The 25313-nt window shown below is 40.9% G+C and overlaps 2 protein-coding genes across 2 annotated transcripts; both read left to right on the top strand.

Moving 5' to 3' along the window:
- Positions 1 to 792: 792 nt before the first annotated feature.
- LOC113576054 (lysosomal-associated transmembrane protein 4B) lies at positions 793 to 11305 on the top strand. The gene is made up of 7 exons (XM_027007950.2): positions 793 to 1243; positions 4411 to 4522; positions 6494 to 6567; positions 6736 to 6858; positions 7888 to 7986; positions 8408 to 8506; positions 10523 to 11305. The coding sequence occupies exons 1-7, from the start codon at positions 1151 to 1153 to the stop codon at positions 10595 to 10597; spliced, it is 675 nt and encodes a 224-aa protein (XP_026863751.1). The 5' UTR covers positions 793 to 1150; the 3' UTR covers positions 10598 to 11305.
- A 936-nt stretch (positions 11306 to 12241) lies between these two features.
- On the top strand, positions 12242 to 25283 carry LOC113576034 (matrilin-2). Its single transcript, XM_035526474.1, is given in 15 exon segments — positions 12242 to 12299; positions 12605 to 12744; positions 13358 to 13516; positions 13664 to 14236; positions 14572 to 14694; positions 15342 to 15464; positions 15644 to 15766; positions 17324 to 17446; positions 18145 to 18267; positions 19850 to 19922; positions 19924 to 19970; positions 20370 to 20762; positions 23518 to 23676; positions 24484 to 24586; positions 25226 to 25283. Coding segments are annotated over 13 exon segments (2145 nt in total). The 5' UTR covers positions 12242 to 12299; positions 12605 to 12744; positions 13358 to 13392.
- The last annotated feature ends 30 nt before the right edge of the window (positions 25284 to 25313 follow it).

Raw genomic sequence — 25313 nt, forward strand, 5'->3', positions numbered from 1 at the left:
TAGAAAGTACTTCGTAGTCTATGCAAAACATATCTTCGTGTTAGCATTAGTGTCAAGAATACTATTAGTCTTTAGCCCTGGCTAAAGTGATAAAGAATACAATAAATATTTTGGTTGATTTTTTTCATCCTTGTAAGGTCTAGGATGGTTCTCATTCTTGTAATGTATAGTTTGCTTACATTTGTGAGATGACTAGCAACACGTTAGAGTTTACGTTTCGACGCACCTCATGAAGCCATATCTGAACATACATTAAAGCTGAATAAGTTAAAAGTGTCTAAGGAATAGACATTAAAGCTACCAGGCCTAGGTGCTGTAATATGGCCTTGGTCTAATTTTAAAAACACTACCCACAGCGTGGATCGGAAACAATGTTTATGAGAAAAGTGATGGTTAAGAAGATGTTAGTTAACAATGGTGGTTTTCCTCAAGCACTCCAGAAGAGCGGGAGGGGTGTGCAATGGAAGATAAGAAGATAAGAGAGAGCACCACAGTTGGAAGATGGCACATTTCCAGGAGATAAGAATAAGGATAAAAGAAGACCCCAGACTTAAGTTTTTCGTTGTTCTCCAGGCGACTCCTTTGTTGTATAAATCGTAGGTGTCGATAAAGATCATCTACTAATTTTTATCTACGACACTGGACGCTGACTCTCTCTGCCTGCTGAGTGTTCTGAGTTTTTGCACGACAGGTTTATTAATGTACCTTGAAGTACTAAGAGACTCAGTGAAGACGTGAGTCTTCATTCTTCATTTGAAGATAGCCAGTGTCTCAGCTCAGTCCACCACCTGGGACAGTCGCGATGCATGTCTTCAAAAATGCTCGCAATTTGATGTATATATTTAAATGAGGTTACAGCTTAAATATGGTAGTATTTTAGTCTTCGATATCCTCGAAGCGAATGACATTTTTAGCGACTGAAGCGGCATTCTCGAATCAGCGCGTTACATCAATGACTCCGCCGATCCTGGTGGAATCCCATGTTGGTCACGTGGGACGTATGTCACCCTGTATTACCCACTGTCATTCGCAGTAATATCCTATCTTCAGAGGACCTTTCCTTCAGCATATAAACCTTGAAAGACTATTCTTTTACTCGCAGGCAGTTTTTCTTCGTCTCGAATAAAGGTGTATGTGAAAAGACTGAAAGATGATTTTTCCGTGGGAACGACTCCACTCGACTCGCTGTTGTCTCTGCTGTCATGTTCGAACCGGGACCATCATACTCGGAATCTGGTACATGGTAAGAGTTCTGCTCAGATACAACCAGATGGTCACCGTTTTTTTAAGTCTGTGCCAGGTTTGATGCATTTTAAGGATAACAGGACTAAGTACACTATGAACATAAAAATGTCATAAAATAGCTTAGAAGCCGAAATGTTTTACAGCCATGATTATGCATTTCAGGACAAAAAAAAAAAGTGTCCGAATTTTTAAGTCACATAATGGGATATCGCTTCAGATCCATCCAGAGCATAAGAATGAAAGAACAACCGACCACACGAAAAAAATGATATAGCTTATTTATGTTGTTTGTAGACAGTCACGACCTCTGCTTGGTTTCGCGTTATATTTTACGTTATTAATAATAACAGCGCAATACATTTATGGCTCCCGATTCCCAAATGCTAAATGTTATGTTATTTCTGACTTCGAATTAAAAGAGTTATTGACTGTCACACTAATACAGGTCCGTCATAAGCGCCCCACTTTACTTGTATAAATTAATGTTTTTTGCTGTTGTTGTTTAGTCACAACAGACTATGAGAAGAGCAGCGAGAACATAACACTACTCCTTTCATCCATTATTCACTGGCTTCCCTCAGTCTGTTTGCCTGATTCTCTGTGTAACAGGATCTGGCTGATTCTGTCTTGATTAGTCCAGTATTTTCCATTACATTCATTGTAACTCCTGCCAGATCATAATTTTACTTCATAAAGAGGAGTCTCTACAAACCCACTGTTTTCAAACATCACAATGGCATGAACTAGGGGTTATTTTGAGAACAGTTGATCTTATGTCGTTTTAACTTTCTGTCATAAATTATAGTTAATACCCATAGCCTGCAACAGTGATTTAGACTTTAATTAAATCTTAAAAGGTTTACATAAACAAAATTCTGATTGCCCTTGGTGTTTGACTGATATTCTTTACTCTATTGGTTGCTATATTACTAATGCATAATGCGTATTTCTTATATAGCTCCTGAAGTGTACAGACACTGTAACGTCCGTAGTCTCCACTAGTTCAGACATCAAGAGTTCCAATTACGTCTAAATCTGGTACAATTTCCCTGTCAAGTAAAGTGAAGAGACTTGAGTGGTTGAAGAAGGGAGAAGATTCCACCTTCCCACATCTCCGAATTTATTTGGATATGCTGGAGAAGGAAAATTTATTTTTGAAACACATTTCCTTTTCTCAGATTTCAACTCTGGTTTTGCTGAGGCAATAGGAAATGTAGTAGCCCATATAGTTATAGGCATTATATAGGCATGGAGACACAGGCTATTAGATCTACTGCTGAGAGCATCAGGATGTCCAGACTGTTCTGCCAGCTCCTGCGGCTTTAAAGATTAGTGACTTCTTTTAAAAGACTATCTCTATTAGTGTCACTCTGCTGAAGTCTCTTAAATAGGATAAGTGTGTGTGTGTGTGTGTGTGTGTGTGTGTGTGTGTGTGTGTGCTTGTGTAGATGAATCATGGCACACTACTCAAGGTGTTTCAGGTATTGGCGTGTGTACATCTGAGTTAGAACAGCTAGCTCATAGCCTGTTGATGGCTTCCACCAGGTTTCCATCAGGTAGAGTGTTGTGACTGTAAAGAAATGCACCTTAGCCCCTGATAATGAAGCTATTCTGTTCCTCCTGCTGGGACAACTTTGTCACTGCAGATAGCAATGCCAGCAGGAATGCTAGAGTAAATATAGATTATCTAAAATATTCCTCATAGTATCACAATATTGGAAGCATAAAAAAGAGAATAAAATATAATAGCAGGAATGTGCTTGAGTACTAAACTTTAAAATGTGTCCGCAGAATACTACTAATATTTTGGATTTATGTAGCACCTTTCACAAAACCCAATGAACTTTATATTGAACACGTTTGTCTATGAGTAGCCAGTGTAACCATTGAAGAATAGGAGTGATGTGCTCAGATTTCTTAGTGGGGACCAGAACTCTGTCTGTTGCATCTTGTACGCACTGAAGGAGGTGAAGAGATTTGAAGGGTAAATCATAAGAGAGTGAATTACAGTAATCTAATCAATAGGTAATGAATGCATGAAATAGTCTCAAAATCTTTAAGAGACAACATCTGGCGAAGGCAGACAATATTGCAATTTAATCTGTGGTTCAAAAGACAAACCAGGGGCAAAAAGGACATCGAGTTTACATGCCATGGAGGAGGGACTAACAGGAGTGTCACTGACAATCAGTGTAGGGTTGGAGAATGAGGAAATGATGGATTTGACACCTATAATCAAAAATTCAGTCTTACAGGTATTTAACTGTAGAAAGTTCATATGTAGCCAGGAATTAAGATCCCTGATACAAGAGGTCAGTGTGACATGTGGCAATTCCTCTGAAGGTTTAATGTTCATGTAAATTTGAGTGTCTTCAGCATAACAGTGAAATTTAAGGTTGTGACGACAGGTGATGTCACCAAGGGGCAGAAAGAAAGTTCGTATGTAGGCAAGAATTAAGATCCCTGACACAAGAAGTCAGTGTGACGTGGCATTTCCTCTGAAGGTTTAATGTTCACGTAAATTTGAGTGTCATCAGTATAACAGTGAAATTTAAGGTTGTGATGTCGGATGATGTCACCAAGGGGTAGAATATAGAGGATATAACGAAGGGGGCCAAGAACAGATCCTTGGGGAACACCATGATTAACAGGAGAATACCCTGATTAACAGGAAAAATGTCAGATTTATTCCTCTCTATACAGACAAATTGACATCTATCAGTAAGATATGATTTGAACCAGGAAAGATATTTGAAATTAAAAAATGAAATTAAAATATTATGATTAACTATGTCAAAGGCTGCAGTGAGGTCAAACAGTAGCAGAATAACAGCAGAACCAGAGTCAGAGTACAGAATAAGATCGTTAAGAGTATAGAGAAGAGCCATTTCAGCACAAGGGTAAGGTTGGAAACTCGATTGAACAGTCTCAAATAAGATTATAGAAATTTAGAAAATCGAGCAGCTGGGAGGTTCTAGTAAGTAGGACTCAACTGCTTAATTTAGGTATTTACAGTGTCAGCAGTTTATAAAGTGTTGGGACTGTGCTGTATATATTCACATCATTACATTGTCTGTACAGAGTATGTGTGTTTTTGACTAGGCTGTGCAATGCATTTGTCTGTATGACAGTATTGATGAAATGTCCTGTTATTTGTGTCTGTAGCTCATCAACTCTGTGGTCCTCCTCATCCTCCTCACTGCACTAAGTGACCCAAACCAGTATCACCTGACCAGCGCTGAGCTGGCCAATGATCTTGATGTCATGGACGATGCCAGTAAGACAATCTCATCAAAGCACAACTTCTAAACCATTCTCTGACCCGTTTGTGATGAATAAACAAGGCTCTTTTGAGGAAATAATGTGTTGGTGCCTGCCTACATTATTGCAACAATACCTGACTAATTGTAAATGATAGGCAGTCATAGAAAAACCTTTGGTGCCAATGAACTTGAACGTGGTAATCCTCGGTGGACAAGGTGCTTGAAGTGGGAGTGTTATAATTAAGTGCTTGTGTTACTGTGTGGGTCATATTGGGACAGATTGCAGAAGTTATATAAGCCTCATTGTGAATACAATTCAGCTCACTCAGCCCCCCTCGTTAATCTTAGTGTAAGTTAACTCAGTCTCAGAGTGCTGGATTTGGGATGAAACCCTCCGTGCATTGCGAGGAGTTTCCTCGTCTTGATGTCAGTGGCTTCTCTCGCCTCCTTAGGCCAGTTTATTATGCCAGCAGGGTATCTGATGACTAGCAGGGCACAGGAGTTGATAGCTTGGATCTTGTTTCTCCCATTCAGCTGACTGCGCAGGACTTGCCTCACTCTTTGTTGGTATTTGGCTGTAGCTGCTTTCCATGTGGCTCCTTCATGATTCCCATTTGCCTGTGGGATTCCAAGGTACTTTTAGCTGCCCTCAAGATCTGTTATATTACCTTCTGGAAGTGTGATCCCCTCTCTCTAGCCACCTTCCCTCTCCTTGTAACCATATTAGCACACTTATCCAATCGGAATGACATTCAGATGTCGTTACTGTATATTCTGGTGTGTTGAATTAGTGAGTTGATGGCACTTCTGGCATACAGCGTGATGTCATATATGTACAGGAGGTGGCTGATAGTTGCTCCATTACGTAGCTGGTATTCGTAGCCAATCTTGGTGATGATCTCACTGAGGGGGTTCAGGCCTATACAGAACAGCAGCGGGGACAGGGCATTTCCTTGTGTAACCATGATCTGTTAGGAGGCGGACATATACGCTGAGCAGAGCGTGATTTATTAGGGGAAAATCCATAATCAGAGTCATAGAACGGTCCAGGGTCAGTGAGCCAATATGGAGAGTCCAGGAATACACAGTAAACAAGAGACAAATAAGCACACAATAACAGAAGTGGTAAAAGCCTACAATAAGGAACACAACAGAAAACAAAATTACAGGCAACGTGAAAACACAGAGGCTAGATCGAACAGCTATGCAGAGCCAACACAAACAAGGCATGGGTTAACAATGACCGGCAAACAAACAGGGAATAAGACGAGGTTTAATTACATGTACTAATAAGAATTAACAAGACACAGGTTCTACAAATGATGGGTAGATAATGAAACACAGAAGTAAAACAGACATGAGACAGGGAAACCATGGAGATAGGACGCTATGGAGGATGAATCATGACACCTTGTTAAATCTTGCACTTAATGGTGACTCATGCTATTGACTTGAAGTTGGTCTATAGGGTCTAGAGCCTACCAAGTTATAAACTAAGTGAGGTACTAAGTGAGGCTTAGTTTATGGTTCTTAAACATATAAGACCTTATACAGGGCTTGTATGTTTAAGACCTGTTGTTCCACTTATGTGACATGAATCTGACACATAAACGAGGCTCCTTTTCCCAAAATCATCATAGTTTTAAGATCATCTTAAATAAGAGAGAGATTTCTTTCAGCCCCCAATGTTTTAGGGTTACAGCAACAGGGACTCTACTGAGTCTGATAGAAATCTTACATTCATGAACATTAGATGGTGCTGTTTGAGCTTAAAGAAAAAAAACTAATCTTAAAAAAATGTTCATTTTTAAAAAATAACATCAGTATGTTAAACAATAGCCTCAGTCTGCACAAATCAAGGACAGCAACAGCATTTTGTAAATATATGTAAAAATAACACTTGAATGAATGGGTACCACAAAAAAATGACTGTTTCTGAAAATCTAAATCGCTAATGTTAAAGGTAATTTTTCTTTTCTGTCTAGATATGTGCATTGCTTCTGCAATCTCTTTAGTCATGATAGTGATATGTGGCATGGCAACGTATGGAGCTTACAAGGTGAGGTTCACTACAGTTTTTCACAGGGAAATAAATTAAAATATAACATATAACAACATCAAAGTTTACCATGTGTAGCTAGTAGACATACTGTTGTGAAACTCTCCATATTAGAGTAGCTCATTATAAATTGTGTTTCTAATGTTCATGATATCTCTCCTTATTCAGCTACGTGCTACTTGGATCATTCCATTCTTTTCCTACCAAGTCTTTGATTTTGCTCTGAATTCCCTGGTGGCGGTGAGCATCGTGGTCTATCCCAACACCATCCAAGACTATCTGCAGCAGCTGGTGAGTGACAGGAGAATGGGAGAGGAAATTACCCCTACAGTTACTGTCAAATCAACACAACCATAAAGGATGGTCTACTGTACATATGTCACTAATCCTAATCCTAAATTTGGCCAACCAGGTTAAGCCACCATAGTTGGAAATGCCTGATTGACCTTAATGGGTATATCCAAAGAGTAAATGCATAAATGAACATTCCTTTTTTTCTTTTGGTGTAATTACATATGATTTAAAATGTATGAAAACATAAATACATAAACACAAATACACTCATGCAAGAATGCATACACACACACACACACACACACATACATAGATGTAGAGATTGTAGTTAAGTACACAATGATGTTTTGGACAGAGATCCTCCATTTGCTGTGCAAGCAAAGTGCTGCTGAATTAGTAGTAGGAGGAGCCAGTTTATATATGAAGAAGTATATGTTTAAACTACAACATTCATTGCATGCAGTTCTGTAGTTTTGAGAGTGTGGATCAGTTTTTTTCTTAGACTTTCCAAAAATGTATTGCTGCCATATCAACAACTGGCTGCAAACAGATATGTCATTGATGCAATGTCCATTAGTATTAAAATGCCTTGCCAAAAAACGATCAGCAAGCTTGGTTTCGCCAATGTAAAGTTGATCTCTTCCAAGTAATACAGTATATGGTATAATACAGTAAAACTGAAATAATGGATGAGGATTTGCTCTGTGTGTGTGTGTGTGTGTGTGTGTGTGTGTGTGTGTGTGTATATATATATATATGAGAGAGAGAGAGAGAGAGAGAGAGAGAGAGAGGACAAGGATGTAGTAAAGAAACAGCATGTTCCAGATAAAAGTCCTTCTTCATCAGTTGTACAAGCCAAACACAAATTCATATTAATTTAATTAATTTAGTGTTCATATCCACATCAGGAAGTGAATCTTATTATACCACAGCATAATATTGTTCGTCATTGTTTGTATGTGTAGTGCATTTTTGTTTAACACAGTTTGTTGGGATAAGTAATTAATGCATCCCCATCTGTCACAGCCTGGAAACTTCCCCTATAGAGAAGAGGTCATGTCCATGAACAATGAGTGTCTGGTCCTTATCGTCCTCCTCTTCATCACCTGCATCTTAGCTTTTAAGGTAACCAGTACAAACATTAGCTATTAACTATCTAGTCTTAGTTCATAACAGGTGTAGTTTTAAGACTTCTGGGAGTTTGTGTCTGTAGTAATTGGTTATGTTCCATTATGGATCTCTATTGACTCTGTTGGATCTCTATATGACATCCTTTTAAGTCATTGACAGAGTGCCACAGCGGTAGATTGTCACAGGTTCAGGATAAAATAAAATAAAAAACAGGAAAGAAGCAAAATGTAAAAAACAAATCTCATTTTTTAGAATGAAAAACATAACCTCAGTGTTGACTCCCTATTAACCATACAGATTCTGCTTTTATTGTATTATTATTTACTGTGGATGGGAATAACTACTATCACTAAATACTATGATGGTAGTTTCCTTCCTTGCTCAGTTATAATGTTGCTATATTATGTTTGTCCAGGCATATCTCACGCTGTGTGTTTGGAGCTGCTACAGGTATGTAAGCAGCAGAAGAGTTGCAGAGGTGCTTGTGTATGTCACCAACCCAAATGACACCACAGTGAGTTTGCCGCCTTCAATGGTCTCCGGCTGTGTCCTATGCCACATTTCGTTTGCAACGTTTTATGGTAGTTTTATGTGCCTTTTTATAATGTAAAACCAAAAACATATTCCCATACTGAATTCCACATTCCCAAGTATTCAGATTTGTTCTCTGTGCCTTCATCTTTTCCCAGCTATGATAATAAATTATGTGAATAAAGACTTACCTGGTTTTATGGAACTCAAAGTCCTGCCATCATTAGTGCCCTTCCCACCTAGCATAGTCCTTATATTTCTATACATGTCCACTCTTTTCCCCATCCTTTGTTTTCATCAGATCCCACCCTTTGCCTGCTAGGAGTAAGCTGTTTTACTCCAGCCTGGTCCATGCCATGCTTTATTCAACCACAGCCAGCTTGCCACTGTTGGGCTCCTGAGCAAGGCCCTTAACCCTCAATTGCTCAAGTTGTGTTCAGTCAGAATTGTAAATCGCTTTGGATAAAAGCGTCAGCTAAATGCCATAAATGTAAATGTAAGTGCCAAATTGCGTACAATTTACAAAGTCATACTCTCTGTAATATAGCAGCAAAGGCTTTGCTGCTATAATCACTTCCTTTCCCGTTTCAATGGAATGGAGGTTCCCAGCTTCGATTCTGTTTTTACCATTGGCAGATATGGTAAAGCAATCTCTGAAGCAAATGTTAAGCCTAATAGTGTGTAATATGGGTGAAAAAAAAGCTCACACAGCAGGTTATTCTCTCACAAGGAAGAAAGAAGATCAGCGCAAGAGTTCTGAATTTTTTTTTTACCAGCTAGCTCTCCCTATCAGCTTTTATACTCCAGGTTTCAATATTTATTTTGGGCATTTGGATAATGTTTTTTACCCATACTTATTAAAGAACATAGTGTGCACTGTTTGTTGTAGAGGTTCCATGTTCCTGTGTAAAGAAGAAGGAAACAGGAAACAGGAAAGTAGAGGTATAAGAAGAAAGATGTGGAGTGGAGAAAACCCCAGTGTTATAAAAGATATGAAATGAAAACAATAAATAAAAACCATTTTGTAAATTTAATAATCAACTAAAATGGACAAAAGTTCAATTAGATTCAAACAGGGCAAGACAGGAGAGGGGTCTGTGCTCCACGTGAGGAGGCGCTCACATCTGGCCCGCTGTACCACTAAACTCTTTCAGCGGGCGGGAGGAAGCAGGAAGTGGGCCGAGGCTATTGTGCACCCCTGCTAAAGCCATCAATGATCAAAGTTTCCAGGAGAGCTGGCTAGGACCATCGCTCCCTGTCCTGGCACTTCCATTAGGCCTGCAGCCTCTGGGCTCTCGCTCGTGTTTGTTATTGGTGGTGGTGTTGTGTGGTGGGTGAAATACTGCAGTAATGTGGCTCTGTTATGGACATCATCTACGGCAGAAAGCACAGCGGCAGTGCTTTCCATCAGCAGCTGATGTCAGTGTTACAGATGTAGAGAGAATTATATGCGGCCAGGACCCCGTGCTTTTGGAGTCATTTATACCACCGTGGATCTGGAGAAATGAGAAATATAGATATTGGGAAGCAGTGAGCAGTGCTTTATACACTATGCTATATGGTTTGGTTAAAATAAAAGACTCAGATCAGACTGATCTTAGAGCAGTGGTGCAGCATGCACCTACAGGACTTTTACAACCTCTCCCCAGACCTCATTTGTCTTCTAATTGTGGAGTGGAATCCTCGGCTGAGTTGATACTGTATTGGAAACTTCATTGGAGAGCCTGCAACCAGATACCACTAGTATCCACTACATGCAAGCCAGACTACTCCCACTACATAACGCTGATGATTAATCTTGAGTAAGGAAATGTACAGAAACATACTAGTCACTGGGAACAATGTTGTATACGGTGCCTCTTCATGCTGTTTTATGACACATTACAATACATTGCTCAAGGAGCTGGTTGATTTTTGATGTATTGTTTACTTGTTAATTAAATAGCTAAGTGTGTTATTTTTGCTCTGAATGTTTTTATACTTTTTTTTCTGTCGACAGGTCCTGCTGCCTCCATATGATGACGCAATTGCAATCCCTGTCAAGAAAACTCCACCTCCATTCATGCTGTCTTGAGTTAACTGCCTCTTATCTCTTAAAAGAACTGGCAATGATGGTGTGGCTTCATGTACCGCCCACCCCTACCCACCACCCCTTTTTCCTGAATCTAAAGAGTTCTGAATCTCTTTAGTCAGATAGTGAAAGTACACTTAACACTTAACATTTATTCTGATTGAGGAGAGAATATGGTAAATATAATATGCTCCCCGCCCCCAAAGTATTATTTTATCTAAATTTGCATGTACACGGTCTTATATATTGTAGAAATCAGAAAGGGAGAGTTATGGGGACCATAGCGGAGAAATTATAAACTGAGAAGAAACAAGACTAACCAAAGAAAGGAAAGCTAACAGTATACGGTAAATAAAACTAATAGTAACCGAGAAGGTATAAAACCAAGCCTATTCTAATGTATAAATCCACAAGAAATGACAATACCACTGCTAATGCTAATAACAAAAGAACAAGGGCGGGGCGGGGCAGCACCATGGCTGACCGTGTAGCGACAAGACTCCGCTCGTAGACTCTGTAAGAGTTGAGCTTTGATACCAGTCCTGTAACGATAAAGGGGAGCAAGCCACATGTGTTAATATTCAGGACAGAGGGAGCAGTGGATGTTCGCTGCGTGAGGCGGGCCGTGGCATTTACTCATAAATAACATTTGACATCAGTGACACATGAGGTCATATAATGACAATAACACAGATAGATACACAGGCTATATCAAACTAAACGGTTTTGTGCTTGTAATTAAACTGTACGCGTCTGCTGACAGCCCTCAACCCAACCGAATATATTGTTCTGTCATACAGCAGTGGAACTGCACATGGTTATTAACATTTTACTATTCAGTGTGGAGGCTGTTTAATTTTATTTCTATGGATGTCTCACTTCTCACTGCACTTACGAATGGACGTTTGTCTAGCGACAAGTAATTAACCCAAATGTTTTGTAGTGGACCGACGGAAATATTAAAATATTGAAGCATCATTCCGTGCTTATATATATTAAAGTGAACAGCGTGTACATTTAAGTGTGTTGCTAAATCTGTGAAATAAAATGTATGAATCTCATTTAGCTTAAGTCTCTTCTTGCTGAAATGTTTACATTCAATTTTGATGGGTCATACACTAGATTTATCAGTTATAAGTTTTTTTTTTTGTTATTGCTAATTCTAATCTATTTCTTTTTTTTTTTTTTTTTTTTTTTTTTTTGAATAACTTCCAGTGTTAGCTAGATGTTTGGCCGGCTATATACGGTAGCCGTAGCTAAACCCGATATCCCCAAAACAAAAGCCCACTGCTCCTAAAATACACACTGGAGTTATTAGTATTTTCCAGTCTGCTCAGTTTAATAGATAACGCATAAATCGTTTCGAAGTAGTAGCTAGCTAACCTACTTAGGCCTACTTCTTCAGGATAAAATTAACCATCTTACAGTCCGTCTTACAGTCTTTCGGGGCTCTAAGATCTCTCCCATCTTTCAAAAGCATCGCCAGTATTTACTCGTGTTTTCCTACGTCTCTGATTATACAGCTTTTTAGAAAAATCTAACATTAACTCTGTTGATACAGTTCTCTTGCTTGCTTGCATGGTTGCAGCACACTGAATGCTGGCCAATTTTTTTCGTATCTGGCAACCTGGGTGTCGAAACAGTACTGGGAAATGGGCAGTGGATGGAATCACAGACCAGTAGACTTGCAATATATATTGAAAAGGTGAACATACTGGCTGTAGCACAATTGTCGTAGAACAATGTATCATTTTATGATTTAGTACAGTAAATATATTGCATATTGTTCCTTGAAATTCATTTTTATAAGACCTCATTCTATAACTTGGGTACTGGCGGTCGATTACTACCTCATTGCTTTAAAATTGATCTCATAAGAGATGTTTATAACTGGTCAGGGGCGTTGTTCATTAAATTAGCAGCGTGCAATTCTGTCTATGGAAGTGAACGCTTTTCAAGTTATTTTAATAAATGTAACACAAATACTAAATTGCCCTTTACAATCCTTAGAAGCAAAAGTGACTGGTCGTGTGGGTGGAAGGAGAAACGGGCTGCGCATAACATATGAATGCGTTCGTGTCATATTGTGTGAAGTTCTGGACGGTCAGCTTTACAAGCAGCTAAAAGACGTGGATTATCTTTAAATCCAGGTACGCGTCATTTTTCTGTACGTCATACCGATTAGCCCGATTCTTTCAGTCGATGCATGCCAACACCTGTCTTTCCACATGTTTATGAAAATCTCTGAATTGTCCTTCTATCATGAGAATACATGACCTTCTGCACAGACTGCTTAACGACACAGATCAGTAATAACGCGTATTTTATACAGTGTTTACACTGTCAGATTGAGGTTAACCAACCAATATGGAATGCCCTTCCCGTTAAGGTTCACCCACTGACAATTAAGAAGTAACTTCTAAAAGTCCTGTAAAAGTTTTAGAGCAACTTAAAACAATGAGTTTGCCAAGTTCATGAAATTCACAGCAATTCATTTATGTTTAGAAAGTCCACGAGGTGAGATAATGGCTTTCTCATGTCATCTGTAATATATTACATTAGCCAGATAAAATACTCCTGTGCTTGATACAGTGTGTCTTCTTATTTCTTATTTCCTGCTACAAGCCTGGGTTCCAGCACAGGTCATTACTCTAGCCAAGGATTCTGTAAAAATGTGTGTGCATACATATGTGAGAGACAGAACGTAAGAGGCACAGTCAAAACACAGTGAACTGCATTCTCTGTTGACTTTTTTTCCTTCAGCTGTGTCTAACTGCCCATTTCACTGCACAACCAGAATGAGGACTGTTCTGCTCTCTCTTGTTTTCCTGCTGTGCGGCTGTGTACATTCTGCTGAGAACAAGCAACACATACATTTGTCTGGGAGACACACACGCACTTCAGTCAAGCCCCAACAGCCAGGTATCCCCTACATGCACATACACAGAAGAACCAGCTGCCCACTACAGACCCACACACTGTAGCCCGCATTGACTATGCCTTCCTATAGGAATTCCTCAGCAAGCGCTGTGTGGTGCCTTATTCAGCGCCATGGTTGTTCTTTTCCAGGCAGCCCCTGTAAGGGGAAGGCACTGGATTTCATCTTTGTGATTGACAGTTCCCGCAGTGTCCGGCCCCATGACTATGAGAAGGTGAAGCTCTTCATCAGGGACATGGTACAGTTCCTGGACGTAGGGGAGAACCGGACACGCGTGGGTCTGCTGCAGTATGGTAGCCTGGTGCAGAACGAGTTCTTCCTGAACGCATTTTACAGTAAGGAGGCTGTGCAGGAGGCGGTTGGCCAGATGGAGCACCTGGCGTCGGGCACCATGACGGGTCTGGCCCTACAGTTCCTCCGTGAGGAGGCTTTCTCAGCGGCTCACGGAGCGCGCTCAGTGGAGCTGGGGGTGCCACGTGTGGCCATGGTGGTGACGGATGGCCGGCCACAGGACAGCGTGGAGGAGGAGGCGGAGCTCACGCGGCAGGCCGGGATCGAGGTGTTCGCCGTGGGAGTGGGCCGAGTTGACATGGCAACCCTGAGAGCTATTGGGAGTGAACCGCATTCTGAGCACGTGTTCCTTGTGGCTAATTTCAGTCAGATTGACACGCTTATCGCTCTGTTTAACTCCACACTGTGTACAGGTCAGTTAGATTACAGGGGTATTGAACTGGTTTTGCAACCACCATAAAATCATCCTTGTTCCCCAACCAAAGTATATAGCACCACTCTTATGTAGATTTCATCTTATTGAAGATACTTTCAAAATAATACCATGGTCCACTATGTCTGTATTTGCAATTTGTTTTGTATTTTATGTTATTTAATTATTTTTATATTTAAAAAAAAAATTACATTGGCGCTTTGGATTACAATGCAAACAGTAAAAACAAAGACAAAGAAAAAGGAGATAATTCTCCACCTATAATTAACATAACTTTCATATGATGTCACTTGGTTTTTGGATGCATGTGTATAGATGTTGACCAGTGTTTGGTGGTGGATCATCAGTGTGAGCATGTGTGTGTAAGCACTCGTGTGTCATATGCCTGCCACTGCCCTAGTGGTTTTATCTTGCAGCCTGATGGGAAGTCCTGCCGTGGTGAGTCGACTCCTCTCAGCCCCTTTAGTCCACACACACACACACACACACACAGACAGACGGATGACTCATCCCTTGTTTAATTCTCTCACTTTAAAGTCTCTCAGGCAGCAGTGTCATGTGATCTCATTTCCAGCCATACATGTGAGATCTCTGCTCTCAGCTTCTAGAAACAGAGGCACACACACGCAAATGTTGGAACATTTGAATAACTTTCTGACCCCATTTTTGAATTTCTCCCAGATGCATGCACTTTTAAATATATGCTGCTATATTTTTGAAGCAAAAGCAGCATATGTTTATCATGAGGTGTGATGTAAATCTCAGAGCTGAGCGAGGGTGCACTCTTACAGGCAGCTGTGTCTTATCACTCAGGCCACCATACACTATCACCAACCTACATGCACTCTCCCATCATGCATGCTCACGAACCCATCTGCACCTTTACAACCAATTTTACGGCCCATCATGCACTGCCGTGATCCGGCGTGCTCTCTTGCTCTCTCATTGGCCAATTTTTTGTAGTACCCTTGCTGTGCATTAGCACTCTTATGCAGCATCATAAATAAAGACAGATCAACATTTGCATGGACTGTGTAGAACAAGAGCGTCAACATGTGAACATGTAATTCGGGATCCGTTTGCAGCTGAAGACCCATGCGCCCTGATGGATCACAACTGCCATCACAACTGTCTTAATGTGGGAGAGTCGTATGAATGTCGATGCAGACCAGGCTTTGAGCTAGAGGAGGATGGAAAGACCTGTCACAGTGTGCCCACCACTCTCTCTCTCTGTCTCTCTCTCTCTCTCTCTCTCTCTCTCATTCTCTTTCTCTTGTCTATTATCTCACTCTCCTTGACAGAATCACCAAGAAGATACATTAATGTCACAGTTGATTCTTTTGGCAATGTCTGTGACTGTGCGTGTGTTTTTGTGCTATGCTGTTAGAGATCGATTTTTGTGATCTGGGGGATCATGGCTGTGAACACGACTGTGTGAGCACCCCAGATTCTTACATGTGCAGATGCAAGGAAGGATTCATACTCCGCACAGATGCCAAGAGCTGCAGCAGTGAGTGTAATCTATTTCTGCAAATAATAATAGCTAATGCTACACACACACACACACACACACACACAACAGTAGTAGTTGATAGAAACTACTGCATACACCTCTGTGCACTCATGCTTTGTAATATCTGTAGTCTCGTACTACAGATTCTGATATTGTTCCTGAACAAGAAGCAAACCAAATATAGCCCTTGTTCTTCACAATTTAGCAGGCAAGCAGATTTAGATGCCAAAATGTGCAAAATAAATATAAAATAATGAGCATACCGCTTTCATTTTCTACTTTTTGAAGCAAAAGAAAAAGAAACAATTTAATTGAAGAATGATTAATAAAACTGAATGTCTTGAAGTCTATAGGCTATTTCACTGCTGATGGTTGTGCATGTTTTATTATATGTATTTACATATGTACATATCTGCAAATGTTATGTGCTTCCCAAGAAAATTATGTTCAAAGATATTTATCAGGGCAGTAAAAAGGTCTGTAAATTCTTCCACACTTCTTTGAATTTGGCTGCTTTTTGTTCTCTTCCTGGGCCAAGTGATCCCACACAAGTGATCCCACACAGCTCTACCTTACACACAGCTCTCGTGTTTCAATATGTCTGAAGTCATCATCATGCTGAAATATCTGGGTACCATCCCAGTAGATATCAAGCAATTTCACAAGGTTTTTATTTTTCCTATTCCCAGGACTGCACTCTTCTGGACTGAAACTGATGTCATTATTGCTGTCTGTTGGAGCCACTGCACCAGTAGAGAGATCATAGACTGAAGTGCCCCTATCACCACTGGCACAAACTTGGTCTTAGCCTTCCACATTCTCTCTATTTCCTCTTTCAATTCCTGGTATTTCTTCAACTTGTCATCTAAAGGAAGGAATATGTCTCCATGATTTGGGATTGCCACTTCTATTACAACTACTGTTTTCTGCATCTAAACTATGATCATAATATCTGGTTAATTGACCATTACGTGCTTATGTCTCCAGATCTGAAGGTCCTTCAGGATCTTAGCCTTGTTGTTTGCCACCAGTTTTTGTGGTTCCTCCCATTTGAACTTGGGGGTGTCCAGCTCGTATGACTTGCATATGTTCCTGTATATGATCTCTATGAGTTGGTTGTGTCTCTCAGTGTGTACTTTCCCTACCACCATCTTGCATCTTGCTACTATTGCTGGATTGTTTCAGAGGCTCCTTTGCTGAAATCTGCATCTTGGCTCTTGTCTGGAGTGGTGTGATGCTCACGTGCTTCAATAGACCGAGTGGTTTGTGCTTGTTCTTGTGCTGCCATGATTAGTGCCATTCTGCCTTTTTCAGCCATTGGTAAGATTGGCTTTTTTGAAACACCGCTGCTATTTTTTGGTGGTATGTTACATGGAGAGGCTTATCCTGTCACAGTACCTACTATTTTATATGATGCCTGCTTATTTTCCTATGTGTTTTATTACATGCATATATGCTAAGCCTCACTGTAAACGAGAACCAGTAAACAACCATCAGCCAAACACCTTTTTTTTTTCTTTGTTTGTCCTCTGATAATACCTCTGTGCTCTACAGAGATGGACTTCTGTGCAGTAAGAGACCATGGTTGTGAACACAAGTGTGTGAACACTGAAGACTCGTTCGTGTGTCGCTGCAGAAGAGGCTTCACCTTGAGACCAGATGGTAAAACATGCAAGAGTGAGTCACACGAAATGACCAGTCACCTATAATAGTAATTTTTCCAAGGCGTTTAACGTTGTTGTGTAACGAGGACGGCACAGAAGACGCAGGAGGCGAGCTTTCAGGAAAGTAGCTTTTATTGTCCATGACAATAAGAAGAGCAAAAAAAGGAAAAGAAAATACACAAAGAAGTCAGCGTTTCCGTGGTGCTCGGTAATCGCGCTGAAGTCTGATAATGCGCAGCACTGACTTCAGGTACCTGTGGGCTTAAATAAAGGGGAAGATAAGGAACAGGTGTGTTCGGTTAGTAATCGGGTGATTGTGAGCGGAGCAGGTGTGTAGTGCAGTCCTGAGCAGGAGTGGGCGTGTCCCTCCTGCTGGACGACTGGCCTACCGTGACATGTTGTGAATTTAACTGCAGTTTGATGTGATGTGGACTATCTGACAAAATAATATACTCAAAATCTTTTAATCTCCTTATGCTTCTCATTATTTTTTTATTTGGTCTATATATCACCTGAAATATATAGCAGCATTTCAGTAGCATGCTTTTTCTTAAACTACTGCAAGTGTAACATTGTGAGATGTTACACAAACAATTTAAAATAATCTAAAATGTACTAGTAACATGACACTGGCATTAAGAGGTGTGAGAAATAAGAACATATATAAAAGCATAATGAGAACGCTGGATAATGAGTAATATCTTTGGGTAGGAGTGGATCTCTGCGCAGTGGGAGACCATGGCTGTGAACACGAGTGTGTGAACACTGAAGACTCGTTCATGTGTCGCTGTAGAAGAGGCTTCACCTTGAAGCCAGATGGTAAAACTTGTCAGAGTGAGTCACACAAAATGACTTAAGTCAATCTATTGTTTGTGCTTTGGACCTCAATGAGTATTTCTAGCAGCGCAACCACTTGGTAGCAAATTACAGCCAAAGCAGAAGAAAGTACCGAAACATTTAATTTTACAGATATAACCTGAAGCTCTGCATCTCTCCCAACTGCTAACCAGAGCCATGCAGCAGTGTTCTTTACAGCAGCTCAGTCCCTTTACCGAAGGCTATTTCTTGCGACACCAAAGGCTTTTTGTCTGTCCCTCTCTCTCTCCCCCTCACACTCCCCCTATTCACTCTGTATTATGCGCTAAAAGACATTAAAAATTCTAGAAATGTTGCAGGCTAAAAATTACCTTGTAGGTGTATCCTCTATATGTAGACATAGTCTCATCAAAGCCCAAGCTCTCAACATAAATGCAAAGTCATCGAAGCAGTTTGCTCTGCTCATTTCAGAGCGCTTAAAAGCTCACTGGTTGAACACTCTGGTGTTTTCTAAACCTCTTTTAGGCAGATGTTGTATGACACTGATGCATTCTGAACCTCCTTAAGCCCAGATGTTGTGTGATGAGTTTGCTTATGTTTGATGCAGATTTGTAATGGGCTGTGATATCATTGCTACTTCAGTGGTTATTTATCTCTGATCAGAGAGGAAGATGCTTGCATCTGTTTATGAGTTAAGAATGATAAGTACAGCCACACCTTTATTTCCTATTTATTATAGTTTTTTGTACAGTGCAGTCTATAGCTATTTGGAGAGTGCTGCAGTTACTGTTGTTTTAAATTTGTTGTTTTAACTGTTGTTTTGTACTCCAACACAAATGAATTGCAATTGAAATGAAAAAATGACTGAAGTTCAAGTCTAGTATGTCAACTAATTCAAGGGTAATTACATCTACCTTGGGAGAGTCACATATGAATTACAGCATTATTCATACACAATCTCTCCATTACATACAACTAGGTCTGTGTTACATCAGTTTTCATTTCTTGTTTGTCTTGTTGGATTTTTGCCTTTTTTAAAAAGGATATACACAAGCACGCTCATAGGGCTTCAGGTTGTGTAACTGACAGCAAACCCATTTCACTTTTTGGCTTTGATAATAAAAAAAGCATTGTGCTTTGTTCTTACAGGCTGCATTATATATAGTATATATGTTTTATAATTTACAGCTACAGCATTTAGCAGACACTTTTATCCAAACTGACTTACAATTGTAACTGAGTACAACTTGAACAATTGAGGGTTAAGGGCCTTGCTCAGGGGCCCAAGAGTGACAACTTGGCAGTGGTGGTGCTTGGACTGGCAGCCTTGAACAAGCTACCTCTGCCTCAGGCAGTCTGTCACCCATTGGCCTTTAGATCACTGTTGAGAGATTCAGTCAGTATTTCTGTCAGTCAGTAAGAAGCGTGTATATATGTGTTAGTTATTTACTGTAGCTCCATATGGTTTCTTTATCTGTGCTTATTTAAGCCATATCTGAAACATCAAGTAAGTAGGTGTGTGTGTGTGTGTGTGTGTGTGTGTGTGTGTGTGTGTGTGTGTGTGTGTGTGTGTGTGTAAATCTTTCATCCATAATTTCAGGTATGGATATATGCCAGACCGTGGATCATGGCTGTGATCATCAGTGTATCAGTGAGCCTGGCTCATATGTGTGTGTGTGTCGATGGCTACACTCTCGCAGACGATGGCAAGACCTGCAAAAGTAAAATGCATTGTCTCCAGTTTCTCACATCTTGCACTGTTCCCAGAGGCATATACTATGCATGAGCTGGTAGAAAGCTTCCCTTCAGCATTTATATCTCCCTGGTGCACTGGATCGAAAGTGTACAAGTTAATGCAGTCATTTTAATTAAATAACTAATTTAGATTTACATACAGAGACTAGTGCTTGTCACTAAGTAGTTTTTCAATGAGTTATTCACTTCCGTCAAGCATGTTAAAGTCTAATTTATTTTGTTGTAGTAAAGAGTACTGAAAGAACATAGTATGGCACTGTAAATTTTTACTTCATTTGAACTGATCACTGATAAGCCTGAAATTTAACTGCATCCTGAAATTAACTGAGCCTTGATTCATTTCGCACTCTTCTCTGCTTTGTCAGAGCCTAACTGTGTAGGCGGGGCTATGGATCTAATGTTTGTGATTGATGGCTCCAGAAGCGTGGGTGTGGATAACTTTGAGTTGGTGAAGCAGTTTGTGATCAGCCTGGTAGGGGCAATCCCAAGGAGTACGCGAGCTGGGCTCCTGCAGTTCTCCACTACCGTGCAAAGTGAGTTCACCCTGGGCCAGCACAGCAGTCTGAGTGAGGTGCAGAGGGCTGTAGCAGCCACCCGCTACATGGGGCGAGGCTCCAGGACTGGTTCCGCCCTGCAGCACCTGGTCCAGCACAGCTTCCACCAGAGCCGGATAGGGGTCTCCCGCACTGCAGTGTTCCTCACAGATGGACGCTCACAGGATGATGTTTCTAAATGGGCCTCCCTGGCCAAATCAACTGGTACTCCTTATTACATTTATTAATGTTTCCTTTCTACTGTAGTCAGTATTCAGGTGTATAATCTACTAGTAATTCAGGTCAATGTCAAAGTTAATTTTATTGTCAGAGTATACTGAACATAGCTGAATGAAATTGCATTCCTCCATGCCCTGATGAGCATCTGCATAACATGGAATTTAGACACATTGTGACACAGTAACACAGCATAGGTATACACATAAACAGTATACACAACTTTTTTTAAGTATAAACAAATTAAAAGTAGATTTCAGGAAATATTCAAATTGTACATGTGTATATATACATGCACACTGTTATACATAACAGTTTGTGGGGGTTTGATTTGTGGGAGGTATTGCGTAGAGAATAACAGTGGGAACTGTTGAGTGACATACTTATATGTGTGACAGAGTTCAATATCTCTACTGGGCAGAGATACGACTGTTCAGTGAGTTTGACAGTTGAATTGGTGGACTGGTATACTTGTGTTCAGGGAGAGTTAAGTATCCTGATGGCTTGTGGGATGAAGCACTTGCTGAGTCTTGTCGTCCTACACCTCACACTGCGGTAGCGTTTGCTGGAAGGTAGCAGGCTAAGCAGACTATGAGCAGGATGTGTTGTGTCTCTGATTATTTTTGCGGCTCTGCAGTGTTGTCTGTATAGTGAGTGGGGGGGGGGGGGAGTAATGGTTTTCTTTGCTGTCCTCATTTTTATTTAGAGAGATTTTTAATCAGCAACGCTGCAGCTGCCATGCCAGACAGGAATGCTTCTGGTCAGTATTCTCTCTATCACACCTCTGTAAAATATTTTTAGGATTGCAGGAGGTAGGTTGGCTCTTCTCATCCTCTGCAGGAAGTGGAGGCACTGCTGTGTTTTTGGAGTGGAGATGGCATGAGTGTTCCAGAGCAGATCATCCGTGATATGTGCTCCGGGAACTCGGTGCTGCTCGCCTGCTGCACTGGGTTGCCTTGTATTGTGAGTGGAATGTGTTTCTTCCTGAAGTCAACTAGGATTTCTTTTGTTGACATTCAGCAACCTGTTGTCATGCTTGGCACCATGTCATGAGTTGGTTCACCACTGTTGTGTTGTCACCATATTTTATGCGGTTCGTGTTGGACTTTGCTTCACAGTCATCAGAGTGCACAGTAAGAGGCTTGAGACACAGCCCTGTCCTTGTGTTGATGGGCCTTGATGTGTTTGTTCTGACTTGTACAGACTGTTCTTGTGAGGAAGTTCAATGTCCTGTTACAAACTGAAGTTTTGATGCCTAGTGAGTTGTTTCTTCACTCGGTGCTGAGGCATGACTGTATTAAAGATAGAACTGTCTATAAAATGTCTGTAAAAAGCAACCATACATAACTGTCTTTGTTTTCTAGGTGAGCCAGGCTCATCTGTGGAGCGGTTTGGTTGGCATGTGTATTGGAGCTTGTCAGGTGTTGCAGGAAGTTTGGATGTTATGTGGTCTTTTACCACCCTTTCAAAACACTTCATCAAGATAGGGGGTAGTGCTATAGGGCGATAGTTGTTGAGTGATGTTGCTGGCAATTTCTTCTGCAAAGGTGTGATTGTGGTGGTCTTAAGCACTTTGGAACTATGGCTTGTCGCAGAGAGGTGTTGTATATATCTCTGAGAACTTCTGGCAGTTGATCCACACATTCCCTGAGTGCTTGCCCTGATATGTTGCATGGACTTGTTGCTCTCTGTGGGTTGACTCTTGAAGGGTCTTCTAGACATCATCCGGATCACTGGTGTAGTGACTTGCCTTCGGGGTTGTAGGGAGTTCTTGCTGCTTTGGTGACATTCTTCTTAAATCTAATGAAGTATGAATTGAGTTTGTTGAGAAATTCAATGCTGTCGTCACATCGTGATGTGTGGGGTTTGTAGTCCGTAATGGCCTGAATTCCTTTCCATAAGCATTTGGTTCTGTTTTCTGTCCGTATGCTCATTTAGCTGCTCTCACACTACGATTCAGGCTCGCTACCGCAGACCAGTCTTTGTCTCTTGACTTGAAAGCATCATTCCATGCTTTCATCTTCAATCGGACCTCCCTAGTTAGCCAGCATTTTTGGTTTGCGCACGTGATGATGTTCTTTATGATGGTCACATCATCTACATACTTTGATATGAATCCTGTAACAGTCTCCACATATTCCTCTGTGTAGATCGGACACGGCTGCCTCCTTGAAAATATTCCCAGTCTGTACATCTGAAGAGTGCTGACTCTTTTAGAGTTCTGACGCCGCTCCATCTGGCCAGGACCTTATCTGCTTTACTGTGGGCTTGCTCCTAGTAAACAGTGGCCTGTATGTTAGGGTCAACAAGCTGGAGAGATGGTCCGAATCTCCGAAGGTTGCATTGGGGAACTGTTTCATATGCCTGCTTGATGTCTGTGTAGACCTGCAGACCAGGTTTGCATTTTGTATCATGCTGACGGATTGGTAGAGTGTAGACAAGGCATCCACTTTGTTGGCATCTTGTGAATTGTCTTGGCTGGTAGAATGCTTAACATAGTACTGTAAGGAGCTCTATGTTTTCCGAGCTTGAGACAGTCTCATATAGTGCACTGCACCTGTCTGATAGCCCATATGCAGGGACCTAGTGTAGTGCCACAGTGTAGCTAAGGCTAGTATGTTAATATTCCTAACGGAAAATCTCACATTCAACTTGGTATGCCAAAAAGTGGTCTGTATAGCACACACTGAATATCCAAGTTATTGCATGAGCTTTCACTTACAGTCACTCTGCCTGTCTCTAGGCATACGTATCTATGCTGTAGGTGTGGCGAAGGCATTGGAAGAGGAGCTCAGAATAATGGCCTCACCGCCAGAGGAAAAGCACCTGTACTATGCACAGGACTTCCAACACATGGAGCAGATTGCTGAGAAACTGAAGAGCCAGTTTGAGTCATGCGAAGGTACAAGAGCAGCCTGTGCCCTGCTACACCTGGACTCCCGGAGCCAGAAACCATCAGCTCACTGGGTGAAAGTGGGGTAGAGTTCAGGTGTAAAAAAACTGAATGAGCTGAACGCTGTCTGTGTTGTTTCTATTGGTGCTGCCTTGAACAACAGAGACTCTACACTACACTACACTCTTGAGACCCACTGTAGCCAGGCACTCCTTTGCCGTCTTATAGTGTGCTTCTGGACATCATATACTACTGAACTTGTGGTTCATGATGGAAGTTGTCCATTTCACCATTTAGTGCAGGTGTGTCAACCTCAGCACTTGGGGGGGGGGGGGGGGGGGGGTTCCTGCACACCCAACTGCTGAATTCATAGCTACTGAGATGAATAAATCAGATGATCAGAAACACTGAACTCTGCAGTGTTGTGGCCTTCCAAGATTGGACACCAAAGATCTCCTGCTTGTCCAGGAAGATGGTGGTGTTTGTGTGCTCCCTGCTGGCTCTGAGCAGAATTAATTCAGTAATAAATGACACTCATCACATTAGTCAGCAGAAATACACAAAACAGATGTCATGTTTTCTTGTTAGAGTACAGAGATGAAACTCTTGTAATCACTGCTCAAATGATTGATATATGTCTTGGTATACGAAATGCAGTCCAAACCAAAATTGAAAAGACTTCACGTGATGGCTGTTTAGACCTAAATGTCGACATGTATAAGATATGGGGAAAAGAGTGTCACTTTACATATAAATGTGTATAAAGACATTTTGCTCTTTGCTCTCTGCATTAATATTCTTCCACTTCTCATTTAGTAGAGCCACCTGGGGACCAGTGTAGCTGTGAGATGTTGAAATCATTCCAGAGTCACACATCTGAAGCTCTGAAGAAAAACATATCCTCAATTTCACATACACCGTGCACACACTCCGTATTTGGTATGTGGACATTCAGGCAATTTTTATTGGTTTGGCTATGTATCTCCACACTGAATTTTATTTTGAAAGAGTTTAATGTTAAGGTGCAAACTCTTGGCTATAATTTGAAGGAATTTACCTCCATATTGTACAGGTATAAATAAAACTAGCTTGCTTTCTATAGAAGCAGCATGAACTGTACTAGCCACATAAGCCAAACCGCTTGTGGGAGTAGAGGTGGAATTACAGGCCTGTCTAAAATGGCTGCTGATTCTTATTCAGTTTGCTCAATATTGATGTGAATAGCTTCAAATTAAAGCTGGCAGAACATCCAGACATTAGGGGTGATGGATGGAAGTCCTGTAGGGGCACAGCATTGCAGAACTTTGTGTTTTCCCAGAATACTTGTGACTTTTTTTTGCTCTTTGCCTTGCCATATTTGAGTGGATAATTTACCATTTGTTCTGCTAGATCTGATACATCAAATAAAGCAATTTAGGGTATTGGCAATTAGTCCCATCAGACATGTTTAAGTAGGGAAAACATGAAACTGCATTGCTGTGTCCCTGAGCTAAATGTTATCGCTATAATATACATCAAAGAATTTTTTCATCTTGCTGAATATGGTTTCCTTAATCAGAACACTAGAAGCTGTGGAAAAGAGGATTGAAGTACTAGAAACCCAAAAGCGCAAGTGAAACCCAGGTTGTCCTATTTCACCTGGATAC

The sequence above is a fragment of the Electrophorus electricus genome, chromosome 5 (genome assembly GCF_013358815.1).
Source record: "Electrophorus electricus isolate fEleEle1 chromosome 5, fEleEle1.pri, whole genome shotgun sequence".
NCBI classification, from domain to species: domain Eukaryota; kingdom Metazoa; phylum Chordata; class Actinopteri; order Gymnotiformes; family Gymnotidae; genus Electrophorus; species Electrophorus electricus.

Bases quoted from the DNA above. Each gene is read 5' to 3' on its own strand.
- LOC113576054 (XM_027007950.2), top strand. From the start codon at position 1,151: ATGATTTTTCCGTGGGAACGACTCCACTCGACTCGCTGTTGTCTCTGC. The intron at 7,987-8,407 runs GTAACCAGTACA...ATGTTTGTCCAG, and splicing joins CCTGCATCTTAGCTTTTAAG to GCATATCTCACGCTGTGTGT. The intron at 8,507-10,522 runs GTGAGTTTGCCG...TTCTGTCGACAG, and splicing joins CCAACCCAAATGACACCACA to GTCCTGCTGCCTCCATATGA.